Source organism: Monodelphis domestica, chromosome 3 (assembly GCF_027887165.1).
Source record: "Monodelphis domestica isolate mMonDom1 chromosome 3, mMonDom1.pri, whole genome shotgun sequence".
Classification (NCBI taxonomy): domain Eukaryota; kingdom Metazoa; phylum Chordata; class Mammalia; order Didelphimorphia; family Didelphidae; genus Monodelphis; species Monodelphis domestica.
The window spans coordinates 30,352,209-30,372,125 of NC_077229.1; the positions used below are offsets into that span (position 1 = coordinate 30,352,209).

Below are 19,917 nucleotides of genomic sequence, written 5' to 3' on the forward strand. Positions count from 1 at the left end.
CCTGGTGGTGGTTATTAATTCCACAGAATCTTAAAAATGGAAGCCATCTTGGCTGTCCTCAAATCCAAACGGGGCCTAAACAAGATGGCTTCTATGACCTATCCAGATCTCCAGCAGGACTGTTTGTTCCTCACACTGAACCAAAACTTGCCACCTGGACGTCTGCACACACTACTCCTAGGTCTGCCCTGCTGGCGTGGGCAGAATAGCCGCCATGCTCCCCTCCCCCAAGTCTTCTCTCCCTGTTGTTCCTTGAGCTGACCTCCATATGGCAGGTCTCCAAGTACTCCCGCCTGACGCGTGGGGCAGTGGTCAGTGTTCTCCCAGAGGTAGGGTACAAGAAATGAGTCCGATGCAAATGGGGCCTGCCCGTGGCAGGGATAAAAGCTCAGGGAAGTTACTTGCCCACAGTCATACAGATGTTACATGGAACCTCAGTCTTCTTATCAAATGGTAGAAGACTTCAAAAGATGGCAGCAGGGGGGTGGATCACCCACCTTGACTAAGTAAGTAAGAGCTATGTTAGACAGAATCAAATTGTTCATCTGTAGGACTCCAAAAGCTTCTTTCCGGAAACATGAACACAAATAATGCCATGGAAAAGTATCTTATAATAAAGCTACTTACTTCTGTACGGTTAAATCGTCACTAGTGAAAAGATCATTCCGACCCAAGGCAGCTGGGTGGCTCGAGCCCAGAGATGGGAGGTCATAGGTTCAAATCTGGCCTTGGACACTTCCTAGCTGTGTGACTCTGGGCAAGTCACCTACCTCCAAATGCTTCTTCCTCGCCACTCTTCTGTCTTAGAGCTGATATTAAGACAGAAGGCAAGGCTTAAAAAGGGGGAGGGGGGAGATTATTCAGTTCTCTTAATAAAGAAGTCACAGAAGAAAAGGAAAAACAGGCATGAAACATAATGTGAAAATGTCCTTTTATTCCTATCGATCGTGACAAAATAACATTTTATACAAATAAGTCACCTAGTTCACTTTGGACAGAGACATTACACTGGAAGAAAGGTGGAGAGAGTAGGAAAGAGAGGGAGAGGTATAGACCAGGTCACTGATGCTTCTTACATTCTGTGAAAATAGATTTACATGGAAAAAATAGAATTTTACAACTTCAATGAATTTACATGATCCTTTGTAAAACAAGAGGGAGAATCCACCAACCACCAGATCCTTCTTGTACAAAAGAAATGAGTAACACGGAGAGAGATGGCAGCAATGGAGGGCCTCAGCTCACTGGGCTCAAACTCCCGGGAGGTAATTTCTGCATTTGGGAATACTGGTGCCCAGCGCAAGGGCCCATGCTGGACCTTTCATCTGAGCACTCTGCCCCGATCTCTGGGCCAGCAGACCCCCGAAGAGGGAGCCTCTCTGGGGAGCTGGTCACAGCTACAATATCAAAAAGTAACATCTCTTGCATGTGTTCTTCAGCAAGTGAAACTCTAAGTTTTAATGCCCTACAGTAAACCCCTATAGACGGCTCCCCTCCTCTTTCTGAAGATCCAGCTGGGGTTGCTTGGGCAGTCCCGTCTGTCATCTGCTAACAAGGCAGAGAGGCCATGTCTCTCGGGAGGCACTAGCTTCAAGCTGGGAGGGAAGGGGTGGCCCAAATCTATCTCCATTTGTTCTCTACTTACCCTTTGGGGTGCTTCACTTAACCAAATGAGGATCTTCTTTGGAGAAGGGATCTGTAGGGAAGGACTGGCTGCTGTGATGCTCTATGGTGAAATACAAGTGGACACAAGGGAAAGGCCAAAGAAGGACACAGAGAACAGAATCCACCTTCTATCAAGTGGTCCCAGAATGTCTCCTGGAATGATCACGTCTTAGGAATGAACCCTGGCAGGGCAGGGCAGGGCATGGGCCTCCCTCCCCTTACAGGTCCTACCACCCAAAGGCCAAGTGCTAGTCTTGAAACCTTAGGACGTTGGCCTCTGGTCCCTTCCTGTCTGGTTTTACTACTTAATCGGGGACTGTGGTGTCCTCATTTTGTCTCACCGTAGCTACAGGTTCTGATTCTAAGCTGTCCCTCACAGTTCTGGCATTTCTCGACTCCCCAGGGACACAAGCTCGAAAGTGGACACCAGCAGCACTGGCTTCTTGGGGACACGACTTCTCATTTCACTTTTCTCGGGTTCCCAAGTCTCTAGTGAGTCCAAGACAGGTGTGTGGGGGACATGTTAGAGCACCAGCCAAAGCAGAGCCACAGCCTCAAACACAAGCCTGGCCTCTCTGGCCTCCTGTTCCTGGGGAAAGAGAACACTAAGCGTGAGAACACTACACAATGAGAGGGAAAGTCACTTCTAAAACAACCTAGTCCCTTCTGATCCATGCATCCAGGAAAGTTTGATGGCGTGCAGAGCCCCAGGAACACACTATATGGCTGAGAGATGGGGGTCCAAGTGGTGATGTGCATAGCTCCCAAAGAACACCCAGGTGGGCACTCTGCTGGGGGAAGAAGAGACCAGTCAGAATCTGCTGCCCATCAGCATGGCTAAAAGGAAAACCAAAGGTCATAAGGCAGAGGTTAACACCTGCCCGTGAAAAAAAGAAGAAACCACGAGAATGCTTCCCCAGCAGCACCGGGGCAAAGCCACAGGTAAGGCACCAGGATTTCTGCTCAGCTCTCATCTCAGGACCGACTGTCTCCCCAGCAGGGAGATGACCCCTTCACTCACTCAGCTCTCTAGCTCAACCAGCCTTTGGGGTGGGGATGCAGCCAAGGCACAGGGCACGGGCACAGGCAGCCCCGAGATACAAGTCTTGACCCATTCCCTTTGCCCAGGTTTTGGGAGCCATGCCAGCAACTACATCATGACCAGAGGGTCTCGGGCAAATAGAGGCAGGGACACCCAAGCAAAATGGCAGCCCTGCCTATTTAGGAATGTCTTCTCCTCCCTATCAAGGGGCATGGTTTCCCCCAGTGTCAGTGGTTCTTTCAGGGCTTTCATGACAACCCCTCTGGGGACTTCCACCAGACAGCTTTAGGCTAATGCTAATGGTGACCACAGCAATGACAAGCTGTTTGTTAAAAATCCATGTTTTGGTTGAGCACCATAAAAGTACCCGAACAATCAAAGGGAGGAACCAATCAATAAAGCCAAGTCTGAAGCAGGGGTACCTAGTAAGATGAGCAAGGCCCGGTGGGGCCATCTCTCGGAGAGGCCAAGCCAACCTTTCTCATCTTCCCCCTACACCTCACACACTCTCGTCCACTAGCTACAAGGGCCACAACATTTACTTTGGTCTGACAGCCAGGCAAGATTCTGAAAACTGTAGTGAAAAATCAAGCTGCGAAGTTTCCTCAATTCGGAGGTCACTCCACCTGGCCCTGGAGTGAGTGTCCACGCTCCTTCCTCCATCCCCCACCCCCCCCCCCCCCGCCACACTCTCTACAGTACAGATGCCACTTCTTTCTTCTAAGATGGTGCTGGTTTACAACTATAGCTCACTTGATGACCACGATGGATTCCAGAAACCTGGATTAATACTATTTTAAGTCTAGCCTCAGATCAGATAAAGTGGAAACACCATTGTCAGAGTATAAAATCTTTGAGAAGGTCAGAATTTTAAAAAATAATACAGTGGGGGAAAGTCTGAGTAGCAACAGGCTGCTCCCAGAGTAAACAATTACCCCCACAACTAAAATCAATACATTCTATCTAATGAGATGAAATGAGCACATAAGGCGGCGGAAGCCAAATTGGCCATGGACTTAAAGCTCCCCCAAAATGAGGACAGGAAGGCACTGCCAGTTTGAAGAGAGGAGTCCTGTCTGCGAATTTCCCTTCTGGGAGGGAAGCTGAAACCTGTCTGACTCCAGGAGAAGACGCCAAACCTGACCGAGAGTCCTGGGAACCAAACAGAAAGCCAGGGTCCTCGAGGATATGGCCCCATGACTCAGCCACCCTAGGCCAAAGCCCTGCCCTGCCCTCCTGCTCCTCCCACCCCGAGCCCTTTGGGCTGGTATGGGGACAAGTTTAGTCAGAAAAGACCATGCCAGGCAAAGCAGTAAATCCAAAAGAGGAGGAAGACCAGAAGCAGAGGCCCAACTTGAAGACTTCCACAGCCCCAAGGACAGAAGTCTGCTCAACAAAATGCAGCTGTTGACTTGTCTGTGAAGCCCTCAGAGGACTCCCACTTGAGTGTAGTTCTCTAAGAGACCTCTGCTGAAAAGCACAAACACAGCTAAAACCAAGTTGAAATAAGCTTTCTTCTTTAACTGGCTGAAAGAGGCCATATCCTAACCCGTTATTCAACAAGAGTACCTTTGAGATCTAAGGGACAGCAAGAAGAAAGGAGGAAAGGATGTCGGGGAAGGAAAGAGCAGCCCTGCTCAGCATCTCCTTGGATGGAGAGGAAGCTGCTGGCCCCCACTCTGCTGAGGCCGGCGGTGAACGTGGTTGGGGCGGTGTGGTCCCTCGCCGCCTTCCTGCAGCTACTGCCCCCCGTTGTAGGCGTAGTCGGCTTTGTTGTGCATGATCAGCTTGTTGTCCACAAAGTAGAAGCTGTCCGAGCGGGTCTCGTAAGGGTGCTCCACCATGAGGCGAACTGTGAACCGAGAGGAAGGGCAAAGAAAAACTAAGAGACAGCCCAGCAGCCACGACACAGATAAAACTCCTAGCGCTGCTGGCGTTCATCAGTGAGTCTGCTTCTGGGGGACAGGCCAGTGCGGAAGATGGGCAAGCCCAGGCCAGTGGACGGGTTTCCGGGAATCGTCTTTGGCCTCTTTTTGTATTGCCAGAGCTTGGAAACGATGCCTGGCACATAATAGGTGCTTAATAAATGTTTAGATTTAATGACAAGATCTCACGCAGTGTCCTTCACAATGAACAAAGCAGCATTTCTACAAACCCTCAAGGAGCTAGAAAATGGTAAGAAATCTCGGTAACAGAGCACTTTAACGGTCTACAAAGCCTCCCCACATGGTAATTACCCTATGTTTAGGTAGGTGGCATAGGAATATAATTTACAGGGCAGCTAGGTGACTCAGTGGACAGAGCACCAGGCCTGGAATCAGAAGGTCCTGGGTTCAAATCTAGTTTCAGACACTTCCTAGTTGTGTGACCCTGGATAAATCACTTAACCCCAATTGCCTAGCCCTTGCTTCCTCTTCTGCCTTAAGAGTTGCTACCAGGACAGAAAGTAAGGATTTGAAAAAAAAAGAAAAGAATATAATTTTCAGAGAGGGAAACTCAGAGGCCTCCCACTCGAGTGTAGTTATCTAGGAGAGACCTCTGCTGGAAAAAACTAAAACCAAGTAGAAATAACACTTTTTTCTTTAATTGGCTGAAAAAAAGCCTTTTCCTAACCTGCTATTCCACAAGAGCAACTTTGAGATCTAAAGGACGGCAAGAAGAAAGGATGCTGGGAAGGAATATAATTTCCAGAGCTGTTCAGAAGTAGGGAGGAATGGGATCTGAGCCCAACCTGTCTGCCTACCCAGAGCTCTTGTCAGAGGTCATCCTGCCTCCCTCCGCTTGGTGCACCTCTGCTCAGTGACCTCCCATTTCCTCCAGCAAACACCCAGCCATTTACGGTATCCTCAGCCAAACTTTGCAAGGCCCTAGATGCCACCCTCAGCTCTCCCCACCCCCTGGCACGGTTAATCGGACACGCGCCAAATCCAAGGTGGGCAAGTCACGGAGGACAAAGGTCATAAGCCTTCTCCAGCCATGGCTGAGGAAGCCATCCTATTCCTGCAGAGGCCCTCGGCTGAAGTGGGCTGTTTGTTCAGCTTAAAGCCTAACAAGCCTTTTCCTCATGCCAGAGGAGAAGGGAATTTTACCAGTTATCTCCTCTGACTAGTGAGTTAATGTTTACACAATCTTTTGAGAGCCACAATGAATGCTACTGTTTGGGCTTATTTTCGAAAGATGCGATCAATTCGATTGAAGTTCTACCCACTCAGGACACTCCGCGCTTTAGTTTTGTTAGTGAGCAAAGCTGAAACGTAATCACCTTTCAAGGCCTGCAAAGTGCCTCTCCCAGATTCTATCACTTGATTCCCACAACTGCCTTTTGAGGTATTCTAGGTACTGCTGTCCCCATTTTACAGAAAAGAGAACCGAGGCTCAATTGTCTTTCCCTCTAAAGTCCCCCTCTCCTTCCTTCCTCAGGGCACCATGATGTTCCTAATAACTCAGCTGCATAATGCAGGAATCATCCCGGATCCTTCATTTTCTCTCTCCCTCCCTTCCTCCATCTGCTTCAGCACCTGTAAGGCCCCCTGCACCTGCCCCCTCCTCTTTATTTACAAGGGCAAAGGTGAGTAGTGAGGGAGCGCTGCAGACAGAGCTGCCTTGCAGAGAGAGACTCACTAAGCACCGGCGGATCTGGGTTACTATTTAGTCTGGGGATGGCACTGGCCTGATGCTTCAGGTTCAACACCATCTCTGGTTGGTCAACCTCCTGCAAACATATAGGGCCAGAGCTGGAGACCTTTGGGGAGAAGGAAGAGCTGCCCTGCAATATATGGGGGGGGGGGGGGGGGGCAGCAGGTGGTACAGCTAGGTGCCTCAATGGATTAAGAGCTAGGCCCAAACATGGGAGGTCCTGTCCTGGGTTCAAATCGGACTACAGACTCTTCCCAGCTGTGTGACCCTGGACAAGTCACTTAACCCCCGCTACCTAGCCCGTACCACTCTTCTGACTTAGAAACAATATACTGTATTGATTCTATGACAGAGGGTAAGGGTTTAAAAAAATAACAACAATAATATCTATATGGGGATGTGAAGATCAGAAGGGATAGCACACATAAAGTGCTTCTCACCCCTAAAGCTCGATCTAAATGTTAGCTCCTGCCACAGGTAGTGGGTGCACCTGGCACATGCAGGGGTGCAGGCTCGCACTTCACTAGCCTCCTACCTGATCCTCTTAACTCCAGTCTCTCTGTCCCCTCTGGACTTCACAGCAGTGGTGTGGCCATGACACTTCCCTGTTGGAGAGCAATCAGTAGCTCCCATTCTTCTAAGATACTGCTTTGTTGGGACCTAAGGCCCTTCACAACCAGATCCAACCCCGCTTTCCAGCCTGACATGGGAGAATTTGAACAAGAACTGTCCAATCATGCTCAGTACTACAGCACTCGTTCTCCAAAATGCCAACCTCCTGGCCCTCTTTCACCGCCAGACCACTAGCAAGAGAAGGCTCAAAATCCTTTGCGAAGTCCATCTTACCATCCATCCTCATAGCTCCAGAGATGCCAGCTTCCTGGAGGCCACAGCTCAGCGCACAGAGGGCAGGCCCTGGCTCAGACTCACTCCTGAGGGCCTAAGAATGGCCTATCACAATGGCGAAAGGGGCCTGGGTCCAGCCTCGCTTGCTATTCTAAGTCGGATAAAGCTGGCTTGAGGGCTGAGCTTCTCGAGGGAGACCACACCAGGGTCTAACATTGGACTAAGTATTTGTGATTTTACAGTCATTCAGGATAAAGGATCTGGGTCAGCTCTGGCCTATCAGAACAGGGGGCTCAAGACCCCAGCCAGATGAGCAACAGGGAAACATGCACTGCATGAAAGCCCCCATATAACCTCTATTTTATAGAGATTCTGTCAGAAAACAATTGTCAAAGATTGTTTCTATATATACCTGAGAAACAACTAAAACAAAAGAAAGACCCTCGTCAGGCCCTGTAGCATACCTCGGAAGCTTAGGCCAGGCAGGCCTCTGGCTTCTGCAGCTTCCTCCTGAGTAGAGCCATGGGTCAGCTCTCCATGACCTGGGCCCTCCTGCCTCTCCAACCCAATCCAAGCTCTCCCCATGTACGTTCTCCACTATGCACTGGGCTCATGTCCTGCCTCTGCCTGAACTCTCCTCCCTTCTCCTCTTCTTTGCCTGATGAACTCCCCAGTCATTCTTTAAAAGACTCATAAGCCACCTCCTCCTAGAAGTCTTCCCTCATGAACCACCTAAAGCTCGTCTCCGACATGCTCAGATATTACTGGGTCTTACAATTATCTGTCAGTTTTGTCCCCTGACTAGACTAGATGCTCCACAAGGGCAGAGCCTGTATTGTCTGAACTTGGGTCACTTTCCTGGTGCCCAGACCATTTCTGCACACCCTGAGAGCTAGCCTGTGGCTGCTTGCCCCAAGCGCCCCCCCCTACCCCCACCCCCGCTCCTCATCTCCAGATGGATCAAGTCTTCATTTCTTCAGCGGCCTGGAAGCCGTTTGTTCTTTGGGCCACACCCTCACCAGCAATAAGGGCCAGGCAAAGTTCTCAGAGCCCACGGGCCTCCTCTAAGCCTAGAGTTCTGAGAGTGGAGAGGAGGATCAACAGGACCCCAAGAACAAAGCAGGGAATGGGGAATGCGGGAAGAGGGGAGCCCAGGGACCCCAGGGGAGCCAGAGAGCAGCACACAGTCCAGGGAAGAGCCTGTCAGAACTGCTGGTGAACAGTGTCAGACAGCAATACAGCTTCCCTCCCCTCTCATTCCGCCCCCAACACAGGCACGGCCAAGGGAACCTTGAGGGTTACGCCCTAATCCTCCCCAATGACATAAACGACAGACCCAATGGGGAAGGAAGGAAGGCCTTTAGGACGAGGGCCCAGCTCTGGCGTCCTAGGCCATTCAGTCTAATCCAGTCAACATTCATTAAGCACCTACTAAGTGTAAGGCAGAGGCAGTCTGCTGGCTCAGTGGTCAGGGCGCTGGACCTGGACTCAAGACCCAAGTTCAGATCTGGCCCCAGGTACTTCCCAGCTGCGTGAACCTGTTCGTCTTAATCCACTGAGGAGGAAATGGCAAACTACTCGAGTATCCTTGCCAAGAACCTCATGCATGGTACTGGCACACCACGGGCCACAAGGTCATCCAGCAAGTGACTTCAGTCTGGGCTCTCGATCTCCACATGTACAATGAAGGATTTGGACTTATAGGAAGGAAGGAAGGAAGGAAATACATACTGACATCCTCGGAGAGCTGAGGGAACTCGTAGATATGTTCACAGGTGTTCCTGCTACTAGGGATGCAGAAGCCAAAATCAAAGTCAAAGTTTTTCAGCAAACGCTCCCGAAAATAGTGCCGCTCAATCATTCGGAAGTTGGACACCGGCTTGTCTCCCACCGTGAACTCGACCCTGAAAGAAAGAGCTCTCTAAGTGCCTCCTGGCCCCCTCTCTTTGCGCAGGGCCTCTTACAACAGCAGGGAGCACCGGGCCCAGCACCCTCCGCTTGGGACCCGCTACTTACGTAGCCCCAACTGTTCGGAGCCGGAGAAAGGCTGGCGTGAACTGATAGCGAACAAAACGCCCAGCACTGGTGTCTACCTCTCCACCTTCCTCCTCCTCCTCCTCTTCTTGGTCTGCAGGAACACAAAGACAGAAAAGAGGCAAAGCGTGAGGCTTATTGGTAGCTGGAGGGAAATGACTCTCAGCCCTCACCAACTGAGCTCAGTGGGTGACAACATGGCTGTAGCCAGGGTCATGGGTTCGACTCTCAGGGGAACTGATTGGCTTGACTTTGTTCTTCTCTCTCGTACGAGGCACTGCACTGGTGGCCTATCCCTGGCCAACCGGAGGTCCAGGTAGAAGAAAAAGTGGGAGACAACCGAAGTCCCCCTGATGGAGTAGGACTGTGGCATCATCTCCTCTGAGAACCCCGATAGTCATCTCACCACTGGCTGTAGAAAGCCCACAGCAGGCAGGCACCGATGGACAGCAGGAAGCCCAGGAAATGGGGCATGGAGGCACTGGACTTCCAGGGAAAGGTTCTCCAGGCCCAAGCTGACCCTCTAAAGGGGCAATCACATCCACCTCGGGGTAAAGCATGACCCAACCTCACAGGGCCCCAGCAAGGACCAACCCAAATGCGCAAGTGCCAAGTTCAAAGGGTTAGAAACAATAATGGAAAGGAGGTGGTGGCGCAATTGGCAGGGGGCACTGAACCTCCTGCTAAATGTTCCAAAGGATACCCAGGCTAAGTCCTTAAGCCCAAAGAGTTCCCATTCTAGGCCAATCCTGAAGAATCAAGGGGACCCTGAGAGGATTCCAGGAGCTTCCCCAGGCTTCTGATCTGCACTGGGATGCTGGAGAGCTGGAACCTAAACTTGCATATCTGGAGGGAAAGAGCAAACCCTGAAAAGATCTGACAGGGAAGACAACAAGGAGGGAAAGGCAAGGGAAGAGAAAGACCTGATCCTGAATGACTGCAGTAGCTTTGCCAGAAAGGCACTTAAAGGAGAGGCGTGACCACCAAGTGACCCTGGGGGAGGGCAGGGGAGGGGAGGGCGCCTGGTGCCCCGATGCTCCCTCAGTCCAGCCTAGGTTCAGGGTCCCCCCAATGTGGACCACTGGTTGCCTTAGCAGAAGACACCAGATGCCCTCAAATGGTGCGGAACTGAGCAGAAGGCCAGGACAGCAGACTCCACTGATCTCCATGGCTCTACAGCCCAACTTGGCCCAAGAGAAGCACCTGCCTCCCACAGTGACGGGGCAGCCTACCTGAAGCAGAAGGTTTGGCAATCTCAAATAGCACCGTCCCCGTTTCCAGATCACGAATTTTGAAGCGGGTAAAATCAATACTGTAGATGTTGTCCTCGGGTTTGCAAAGATAATCTGAAAAGGAGAAGAATTTCCAGGCTCCTAGATCGTCCCCCTCCCCAGCCCCTCCAAATATCCTACTGATAGTATTTATAGGCTCCAGAGTGGGATTTTCATAGGGTTAGAGACCACAGAATCCAACCCCCTCATTTCACAGAAGAGGAAACAAATCCTGAGTTGAAGGTCAATGACTTGCCCAAGGTCACACAGGGACCTCAACAGCTGAGCAGCAATTCAAACCTGGGTCTGGATGACAGACGTGGAGCCCTGGCATCACTAGACCTCCTAAAGCTCTGATGTCACCTCAAAGGCTTATGTCAAATGTTGTCAAAAATAAAGTGGTCCCGACAGAATCTGAGGACCAAGGATTAGAAAGCCTAGAATAAACCTTCCTATCAAAAAGAGATAGAAGAAAAGTGTTCTTTGCAAGGACATCATAGGAATACTGCCTTCTCACAAAATCTTTTCTCCATTAGGAACTCGCAATTGGAATGCCTTGACTGGATCGGTGGCATTTTTTTTTCAAGCCATGCAACATATAAAAGTAGGTCAGCATTGATTTTCTAGATTAATCCAATACTTACTCAACAAAGAACTTCTTTTCATTCTTTTTAAGGTAGGAGTCTTTCAAAAGTAATGGGATTTGGGGGGCAGCTAGGTAGCACAATGGATTGAGTCCCAGGCCTAAAGTCAGTAGGACCTGGGTTCAAATCTGACCTCAGACATTGCCTAGCTGTGTGCTCCTGAACATGTCACTTAACCCCAACTGCCTAGGCCTTGCTGTTCTTCTGTTTTAGAACTGATACTAATATAAAAGGTAAAGGGGTTAAAAAGAAGTGAAGGCATTCTTAAAGAATGGCTCAAAAACAAGAGGAGTCGAGAAAAAATGATCCAGGGCAAAATCTTCCCTATCCACAAGGAGCTCCTCCAACACAGCCCGTGCTAGTTACTTGTGCAAATTGTCCTGGCACTTCCTCCACTGGTTATATCAACATTTCCTGCCTGTTATGTGGTCTCTGCTCAGTGAATCTCCTTGTGCCCCCCCAGAGCCCAGTGCAGCCTCGCACAGCAGGTAATCAATGTCCAAGAGTGGTCTTGCCATGATGCTAAGAACAAGCTCACATTCAACAGTGCTGTACAATGCTCTCATCTGACCCTGAGCCCGAGTCTGACAAGTCTGAGGTCTCCAGGGATTAGCACCCAACTCAGCCACCCCAAGGCCCATCCAATGTGCTACTTCACAGTAAGCAGGAGATGCATCCCTCTTCTTCCATCCTGTGCAAAGAGGAAGAAAAACTAGAGGCCAGAGAACCCAGGAGCTCTGGTACCTCCAGAAAAACCTCTCCTTCCTTATCTGCAAGATGAAAGGGGTTTAACTAGATTATCACTTTTTTTTAATCCCTCACCTTCCACCTTAGAATCAATATTGGTTCCAAGGCAGAAGAGTGGTAAGGGCTAAGATTGGGGGTTAAGTGACTTGCCCAGGGTCACACATCTAGGAAGTGTATGAAGCCAGATTTAAACCTAGGAGCCCCCCCCCCCATCTCTGGGTCTGGCTCTCAATCCATTGAGCCACCCAGCTGCCCCCTACTGTCACTTTTTGCTATAATCTGTATGGCTCCAAGCCCCAGTGGAAAATGGACAAGAATAGCAAAGGAAATCATTTTACCTAGTTATAAAGGAAGCTAAAAAGGGAAACTATAATTAATATGCCCACAGTTTCGCTATACGCAAAAGAGTCCCTGGTCCAAATAGTGTCTGAAAAAGGCTTTTTTAAAAGCCCCTACAATCATCCTAGCTTTGTCATAGGACTGGGACCACCTTTCCAGCCTCCCTTGCCAGGCTAAGGAGCCAGGCGATGCCAAGGCTATCTCTACAAGTCTCCAAGACAACCACCCATCCTTTGGACTTAGCCCAGCAAACCTAGATTCTTGGGCAACCAGCCGGGGCACTTGGGGAATCCAGTTAACAGACAGGACAGCCATCAAGAGGCCTTGACTCCATTTTCAAGGCCAGGAAAAGTACAAGACAGCACTGGACAGAATCCAGGAGCCTGGTTGTTGAAAAAAGAAATAATAACTAGGTTTTCGAATTCCTAAAGGGGTAAGGCCTAAACTGAGGGTCTTTACGATAATGCTCCTTGGGGTGCTAGGTGGCTCATTCAGTACACCAGGCCTGGAGTGCAGATCTGGTCCTAGACACTCCCTAGCTGTGTAGGCAAGCCACCTAGCCCCAACTGCCCAACCCTCATCACTCTACTCTTCTGCTTTAGAGCTGATACTTAGTATTGATTCTGAAATAGAAGGTAACATGGGTTTGAAAGTTAACATTTATACAATTTTTCTGATTAAAATGTCAAGCCTTCTGAGCAGGGTCTGTCTTCTCTTTTGGTCTTCAGTGCTCTAACACAGTGCTTTGTACAGAGGAAAGGCTTAATAAGTGCTTGGTTTTACTAAAAGAATTTTTAAAAGAAGGTACAGGTTGACAAACCAAAGGTAACTCTTGGCCCCCCAGCAGGGACTCAATGAATGGACCTGTTCAACAATAGCAGCAGGGCTGCACCTCGGGGCTCAGCTTCTTCTCAAGCTGGCATTCCACAGGCCCAGGGTCAGATATTGGTTCTGCTACTGTGTGGCCTTGGGGAGGGGAGTGTTGCTTCCCTGCTTGTTCCTTGGTTTCTTCCTCTGTAAAATGAGGGGGTGGAACCAGATGACCTTGAAGGTACCTTCCAGCTAGAAACTATGATCCTGGGAGAGTGACAAAAGTGGGAGCACCACATGGAGCGAGCGGTAGTTACTATAACTTGGAAGTGGGCTGCTTACAGTGGGGAGTAGAAAGGAAGACTGACTGACTCTAGGGTAGGATCAACAGGGCTTGGCAAATGGCTCCATGTGGGGAGAGGAAAGGGAGCAAGCCAACAATATCATGGCAGTGGGGGTCTGGTGGCAGAATCAAGGAAAACAAGAACCATAACTATGGGGCAAGTCAGTGGAAAGGGCACGAGAGACCAGGTTACAGAGGCCTGAGATCAAATTAGACCTCAGGTGTGTGTGACCCTGGACAAGTCACTTCATCTCTGCCTCATTTTTCTCTTCTGTAGAATTGAGGAACAAATGAGAGAATCTTTGCAAAGTGTTTTGCAAACCTTAAAGCACAATCTAACTAACAGCTAGTATTATTCCCGTCTCTTCTCTTCTATTTTCCAAAAGAGGGGGAAAGACTAAATGATCTTTAGGCCTTAAGATCCCACAATTTCCATACCTGAGATGGGGTGGGAGGAAAGGAGGCCCAGAAGCCTGGTGGACAAAGGCCAAGAGGATGAGGTGAAGGGGGCGGCAACCCAGCCTGAGCCAGAGGTGAAGGGAAAGGAGGGGAGGAATAGATAATATCAAGGAAGCACCTTCACATCTGCAAAGGGTTTTACACAGCTGTCTCCTCAGATCCTCAATCAACACTCTTATTGTTCTCATTCTGCAGAAGAGGAAACTGCCAAAGAGAAGTTATGTGATCCCCTGTGGTCACACTGCAAAAAAGTGTCAAGGTTATGAATAATATCCAAGCCTAATGACTTTAAAAATCCATAACTTTCGCCTGAGTATTGGCTCCAAGGCAAAAGAGCTTAAGGGCTAGGCAGACTTGCCCATGATCACACAGCCATCAAGTGTGAGTCCAAATTTGAACCCAGGACCTCCAGGATCTCCAGGCCTGGCTCTATCTCCTAGATCACTTAGCTGCTCTTCCATAAAGTTTAAAAGCCCAGACCAAGGGAGAGAGGTGGAGAGAAAGGGGAGGGGAAAGAGGAAAAGAGGAGGGGGAGAGAAAAGAAAGGAAGAGGGGAAAGGAGGATGGGGGAAGGGAAGGAGGAGAAGAGAGGAGAGGGAGAGCTCCTCGTAGAAAGGGGGAGGGGAAGAAGTAAGAGGGTGTGGAGAAAGAAGGAAGGAGGGTTTGCAGGAGGGGGGAAGGGGCCGCCTGCACGGGTCCGGTCGGGTAGGAGAGGGAGGGGGAGGGGTGGCCGCTGGGGCCGGGCTGGTGGGGGGGGGCGGTGTCCGAGCGGCCGCGGCACTCACTCTCGGTGACGCGGCTGAGGCGCAGGACGTGCTCTGGCCGGATGGTATCCAGCGCCAGCAGCTCCTGCTCCGTGACCGGCGGGACCCGCCTGGCCTCGGGCCTCCTGGAGCCGCTGCCGCCGCCGTCCGCGGGATGGTGATGGGCGGCGGACGGCGGCTGGCGCCGGGCCTTGAGCCGGTTCAGGACGCCGCCGCCTGGCTTCTTCTTCTCGTCCTTGGTTGTCCCCAGGCCCCCGGGCCCCGACCCCGCCGCAGCTGCCGCCGCCGCCGTCTTCGGGTTCGAACCGCTCATCGCTCCGCCGCCAAGATGGCCGCCCCGCCGCCGCCGCCCCCACAGCGCCGTAACTATGGAGAGCGCCAGGGGGCGGTGCTAGAGGGGGCGGTGCCTAGAGGGGGCGGGCGTTAGGGGCGGGACCCGATGAGGGAGGGACCAGTTCATGGGGCGGGGCCCGAGGGTCTAGGGAGAGCCTCTCGGCTTGCCCCGACGTACCCCCCGGGTCCCCAGTGGGAGGGCCGGGGCCAAGGCCAAAGCCACGGTTTGACCTTGAGCTTCATCACTATACCCCGCCCCCTCCTGCCCCTGGCAAGGCTTCGGGCCTCGCTCCAAACGGCGATAGACTGGCTAGCCGGTGAAGCCCTGGATTTAGAGCCCTCCCCACTCCCCAGGCCCCCTCCCCCCGCCCCCAAAATGCAGCTCTGTGGGGGTGCAGGTGGCGCAGAGCCCCTGGGGCCCAGACACTCTCCGTCTCAGCCGTCTGACCGACCGTGTGCGAATTACTTCCCAGTCTTATTTTCTCCTTCTGTAAAATGAGATAACAGCCTCAGTAACAGCTAGTGCTTTGCAAACTTTAAAGGCTTGGTTAGGGGCAGCCAGATGGCTCAGTGGAGAGAACCGGACCTAGAGATGGGAGGTCCTGGGTTCAAATCCCAACTGGGTGACCCTGGGCAAGTCACTTAACTCCCATTGTCTGGCCCTGACCACTCTTCCGCCCTGGAGCCAATACACAGTATCGATTCTAAGAGGGGAGGTGCCCAGTACAGCCCCTGACACACAGCAAGCAGGTAATATTTTGTTGTTCAGTTGTGTTTGATTCGTGCCCCCATTTGGGGTTTTCTTGGCAGAGATCCTTGGCCATTTCCTTCTTGGGTTCATTTTTACAAATGAGGAAACTGAGGCAGACAGGGTGAGCGTATTCTCTTCTCTTGCCGTCATCCTGCTCTGTCACTCGGAGCTCAGCCTCACGGCTTACCTTATTGATGTTACAAATGGTCCGACTGAGGTTACAGGACTTACCTAAGGTCACACAGGGAGAGGAGAGGAGGGATCCAAATCCAGGTCTCCTTTCACTACGAACCGCCGCTGGAATTTCCGAGCCTTCGCTTCCTCAACCACAAAATGGGCGGCTTTTTGGGGGGTCGGTTCTTGGGTTCCAATACGGGCTCTGCTGCTCACTGCAGATGTTATGTGACCCTGAACAAGTAGTTTAGCCCCTCGGCCTCAGTTTTTTCTTCTGTAAAATGGAACTGACTGGACTAGGTGGCCTCGAAGATCCCTTCTAGTGATGAATGGAGGGTGCCATGATTCAGCATTGAGTTTAAGGAGAGCCGGCGATCTGGCCTTTTGTACTTCCCTCCCCTATCCGTTATGGGGTTACGTGCCCGGTGAGGCAGCCTGATCGAGGACAGGCGGTGCCCAGCACACCAGAGGGGATTCAGAGCTCGGAGGGGTCATCCCGCCTCGTGCCCGCTAGGGGCTAAATTGTAGAAAACCTCCCCTCCCCCTCCCGCCCGATTTCCCTTTTTGATTCCCGGGGCTACAGCTACTCTGCAGGGCATGGGGCGGGGCTCACCTGAGGGGGAGGTGCTGGGGGCGGGGCTTCCCTTCCCTCGAGCAGGTCTGGGAATCTGCCGGTCCTCCCCGCAGTATCCGCAGCCCTTCCCCGGGGCCTGGCACACATGCATCCTGGACTACAGCGCCCCTCCACCACCCTCTCTGTGGGAGCCCCTGGAGAGTTCAGCCCCTTCGTGGGCATCCGCAGCCCTTCCCCAGTGCCCAGCGCTCAGGAGGGCTGAAGGCGCTCCTCGACGAATGTGATGAGGGACCGGACGAGCATCTCACCGAGCCAAACTTCATCCCCCGCCCGGGCTGGGTCCGAGGCGCCCGAGGATCTTCCCGTGGGGCGAGGCGGGTTGGAGCTTTTGACCCCGGCACCCGGCGGGAGCACCTAAGGAGCCCTATTGCCTTGGGCCTCGGCCAGAGCCGGGTCCGAGCGGTCGGGTGACCAGTATTAAGCGCCTCCCTCCGCGCTGGGGACACAAAAGCGCGGCACAATCCCTGCCCTCGAGGAGCAGCGGGTCTACCGAGGGAGGGAGCGGTGGAAAGCAGAGGGGACAGGCAGGGTGAACTCGAGCAACCGGGGCTCGGTGACAAGAATCGGGAGGATCTGGCTGCAGACACTTGCTAGCTGGACGACCAGAGAAGGGAGGGGCGGGGGTCGAGCCGGGGCGCGGGGAGAGCGCCGCCCGGAGACGGCCACTTGTGAAACTCTTTAAGCCACGTCACAAAAAGCCAAAAATAAACCCGAGGGCCCGCCGCTCCTCAAGGCCGGTTCTCATGACCTCGGGCTGGCACGGAACTAGAGGTGAGGTCAGCCGCCCAGGAACACGGCCAACTCCGTGCCTCCTACCCCTTCCGGTCGGGGCTCCTGAGGAAGAGGAGCCGGGTTCAGATTCCGCTTCGCACCCTTCCTCCCTCCGGGCTTTTGGCCAAAGGCTTCTCCTCCGCCTGCCTGCCGATCTGTTGGAGCTCTGGGCCAGTCCTGGGCATCAGAGTCCACAGGACCAACCCCTTCACTTTGCAGACAGGAGTGTGAGGCTTCACACGGGCCTCGGGCCAAGGGCCGGCCAGCCCACGACAGCCATTTAGGCCGAGGGGGAGGCGAGAGTCTTTGAGCGGTGCCAGCCTCGAGATAAGCAGGCTTCCTTCGCAGCGAGATCCTATCTGCACCGCCTTGAGGCCGCCCAGCCCCGGCCAGGCGCCGGCCCCAAAGCCCAGAACAGGCAGCTCTGGTTTCAGGCCCATCTGATCCCTGGGCGCCCTCCTCTTCCTCTTCTCCACCGGCCTGGGGGCCGAGCCGGGCACCGGGAGCCTCTAAAAATACCCTGAGCGCTGCGGGCCCAGATGAAGAGCCCGGATAAAGCCCCCAGAGCAGGACAGAGCGTGCTGGCTGGACAGGCTCCACAGGGCCTGCAGGCAGAGTTCCCAGGAACTGAGTGGAAGGGTCACCCTTGAATCCCCCACCCCTTCCATCTTAGAATTAATACTGCCTCATTAATGGCTCCAAGGCAGAAGAGCAGTAAAGGCTGGGCAACACAGGTTAAGTGACTTGTCCAGGGTCACCCAGCTGGGACGTGTCTGAGGCCGGATCCGAACCCAGGACCTCCCTCTCTAGGCCTGGCTCTCCATCCACTGAGCTGCCCACACGGCCCTCTGAATCCCTTTTGATTCTACTGACAGAAAACTGGCCCAGGAAGGCTCATTTAAAACTGAAAAACCTCAGCAGATGTTGACTCCATGCCCAGCACCAGGGCCACAAAGATAAATGACTGGCCTAGTCAACCAGCTCAGATCTTCCCCCTCAAACCCTGGACTTTTCTGTCCCACAGCATGGCCTTGCACACCTGAAGCTCACTGGGGATGCCGCCAGTGTGGCCCACGAAGAGCCCTGAACTTCAGGAAAGACCCGACGATGAGCGCCGACTCCTGAGACGTGAGCCCCGCAACTGTAAAATGGGGCGACACTTGCAGGCCCTGCCGCATCAGGGCACTGCGTAGACCAGGGGTCCCCAGACTTGGTACACAGGGGGCCAGTCCACTGCTCCTCTGACTGTTGGGGGGCCAGACTATTAAAAGAAACTAGGAACAAATCTGTGTACTGCTGTCTGGGATGGGCCTGTCACACCACTGTTCCGGGCAGCAGTGTACACAGTGCGGAATCCCCTCCCCCAGATCGCCGCTCACCATGCTGACCACGTCTTCCATGTAACCCTTTGTGGGGCGCCTCGTTCTCCTTCAGTTACTCTCGGTACAAGGCACCACACAAAGGATTACATCACCGGAAGTAGTGCTGTATGTGAGCGATGCTACATCCTGTGCTCCTCTCACTGACCAATGAAAGAGGTGCCCCTTCCGGAAGTGCCCTGGGGGCTGGATACATGGCCTCAGGGGGCCGAAGTTTGGGGACCCCTGGCACAGACCTTAGCAAGCAAAGATGGACACCGGTGACAATATAATTCTGTTTATTTTCCTCGAACACGCTGCTGGTTAAAACGGCCAGGCAGAGTATTACAGAATATTCCCTCAACCAAACCTCCTGGAAAGAACAATTTTAAAGAGAGAGACGGCTACCGAAGACCCCCAGCCCGCCCGACACAAACACCCAGACTCCTCTAAAACCGGGGCCCCGTTTGCCAACCTAAAGCAGCCAGGTCAGCCCTGGAGGCTCCCCCTGCACCCCTGGCCAAGCCCAGATTCAATCCCAACACAAAGTATCACTGCAAATTGTTTATTAAAACACAAAGCAATGGACAGTGAAAAACATCCTGATTTGGGGGCAGGGAAAGGAAAGAAGAAAGGAAGGAGAGATGAAACAACTCAGAAGGAAAAGAGCCCTTACCCCGCCCGACTGTTCCCAGCCAGCCACCCAGGGTTTGCCGCCCTCCGTCCTATCCGACTGCGCTGCTTGTTGTCAATGCCCAAGTAGTGGCTGCAAAGGCCCGGGCGGCCAGGGGAACGACAAGGGCTGCTGAGGCCCGATGCTTCCGGGGGCGCTGAGATGCCCAGAACAGATAGGGCCAGCTCCACCAAGCCTCCATCCCGTTTCCTAGCCAGGCCAGGCCAAGGGGGGATGAAGCAAAGCCAGAGTTCACCCTGGCTGGCTCCAGGACAACCTCCCGGAAGAAAAGAGTGACAAAACCCCTAGGCCCAAGGCCCAAGCAGGGAAAAATGAATCCAGGGTCAAATCTCTTTTCATTCCCCAGATCACAAGCACATCAGGGGAAAGGGAGCAGGAAGGAGGGACCCCAGGCTCCCCTAACAGCCTCCTTCAGGCCACACCGGCCTGTCCACACCGCCCACCCCCTCCAGACCCCGAGGCAGCTCCCCCCCTCCATCCCTGCCCTCTGAATCCCATTCCCTGGGGTCTTCCCAGCCAGGGGGAAGGACCAGAATTGCTTGTCCTAACACAACGTATAAAATCCATCCCAGCCATGCTTCTAGCTCCAATCCAGCCTGGCC

The 19,917-nt window shown here is 52.8% G+C and overlaps 1 protein-coding gene across 1 annotated transcript; it reads right to left on the reverse strand.

Annotated features, from left to right (window-relative positions):
- Positions 1 to 914: 914 nt before the first annotated feature.
- On the reverse strand, positions 915 to 14,965 carry UNC119B (unc-119 lipid binding chaperone B). The gene is made up of 5 exons (XM_056821637.1): positions 14,622 to 14,965; positions 10,456 to 10,569; positions 9,206 to 9,317; positions 8,921 to 9,093; positions 915 to 4,559 (listed from the first exon to the last, which is right to left on the reverse strand). The coding sequence occupies exons 1-5, from the start codon at positions 14,911 to 14,913 to the stop codon at positions 4,447 to 4,449; spliced, it is 804 nt and encodes a 267-aa protein (XP_056677615.1). The 5' UTR covers positions 14,914 to 14,965; the 3' UTR covers positions 915 to 4,446.
- Positions 14,966 to 19,917: the final 4,952 nt, after the last annotated feature.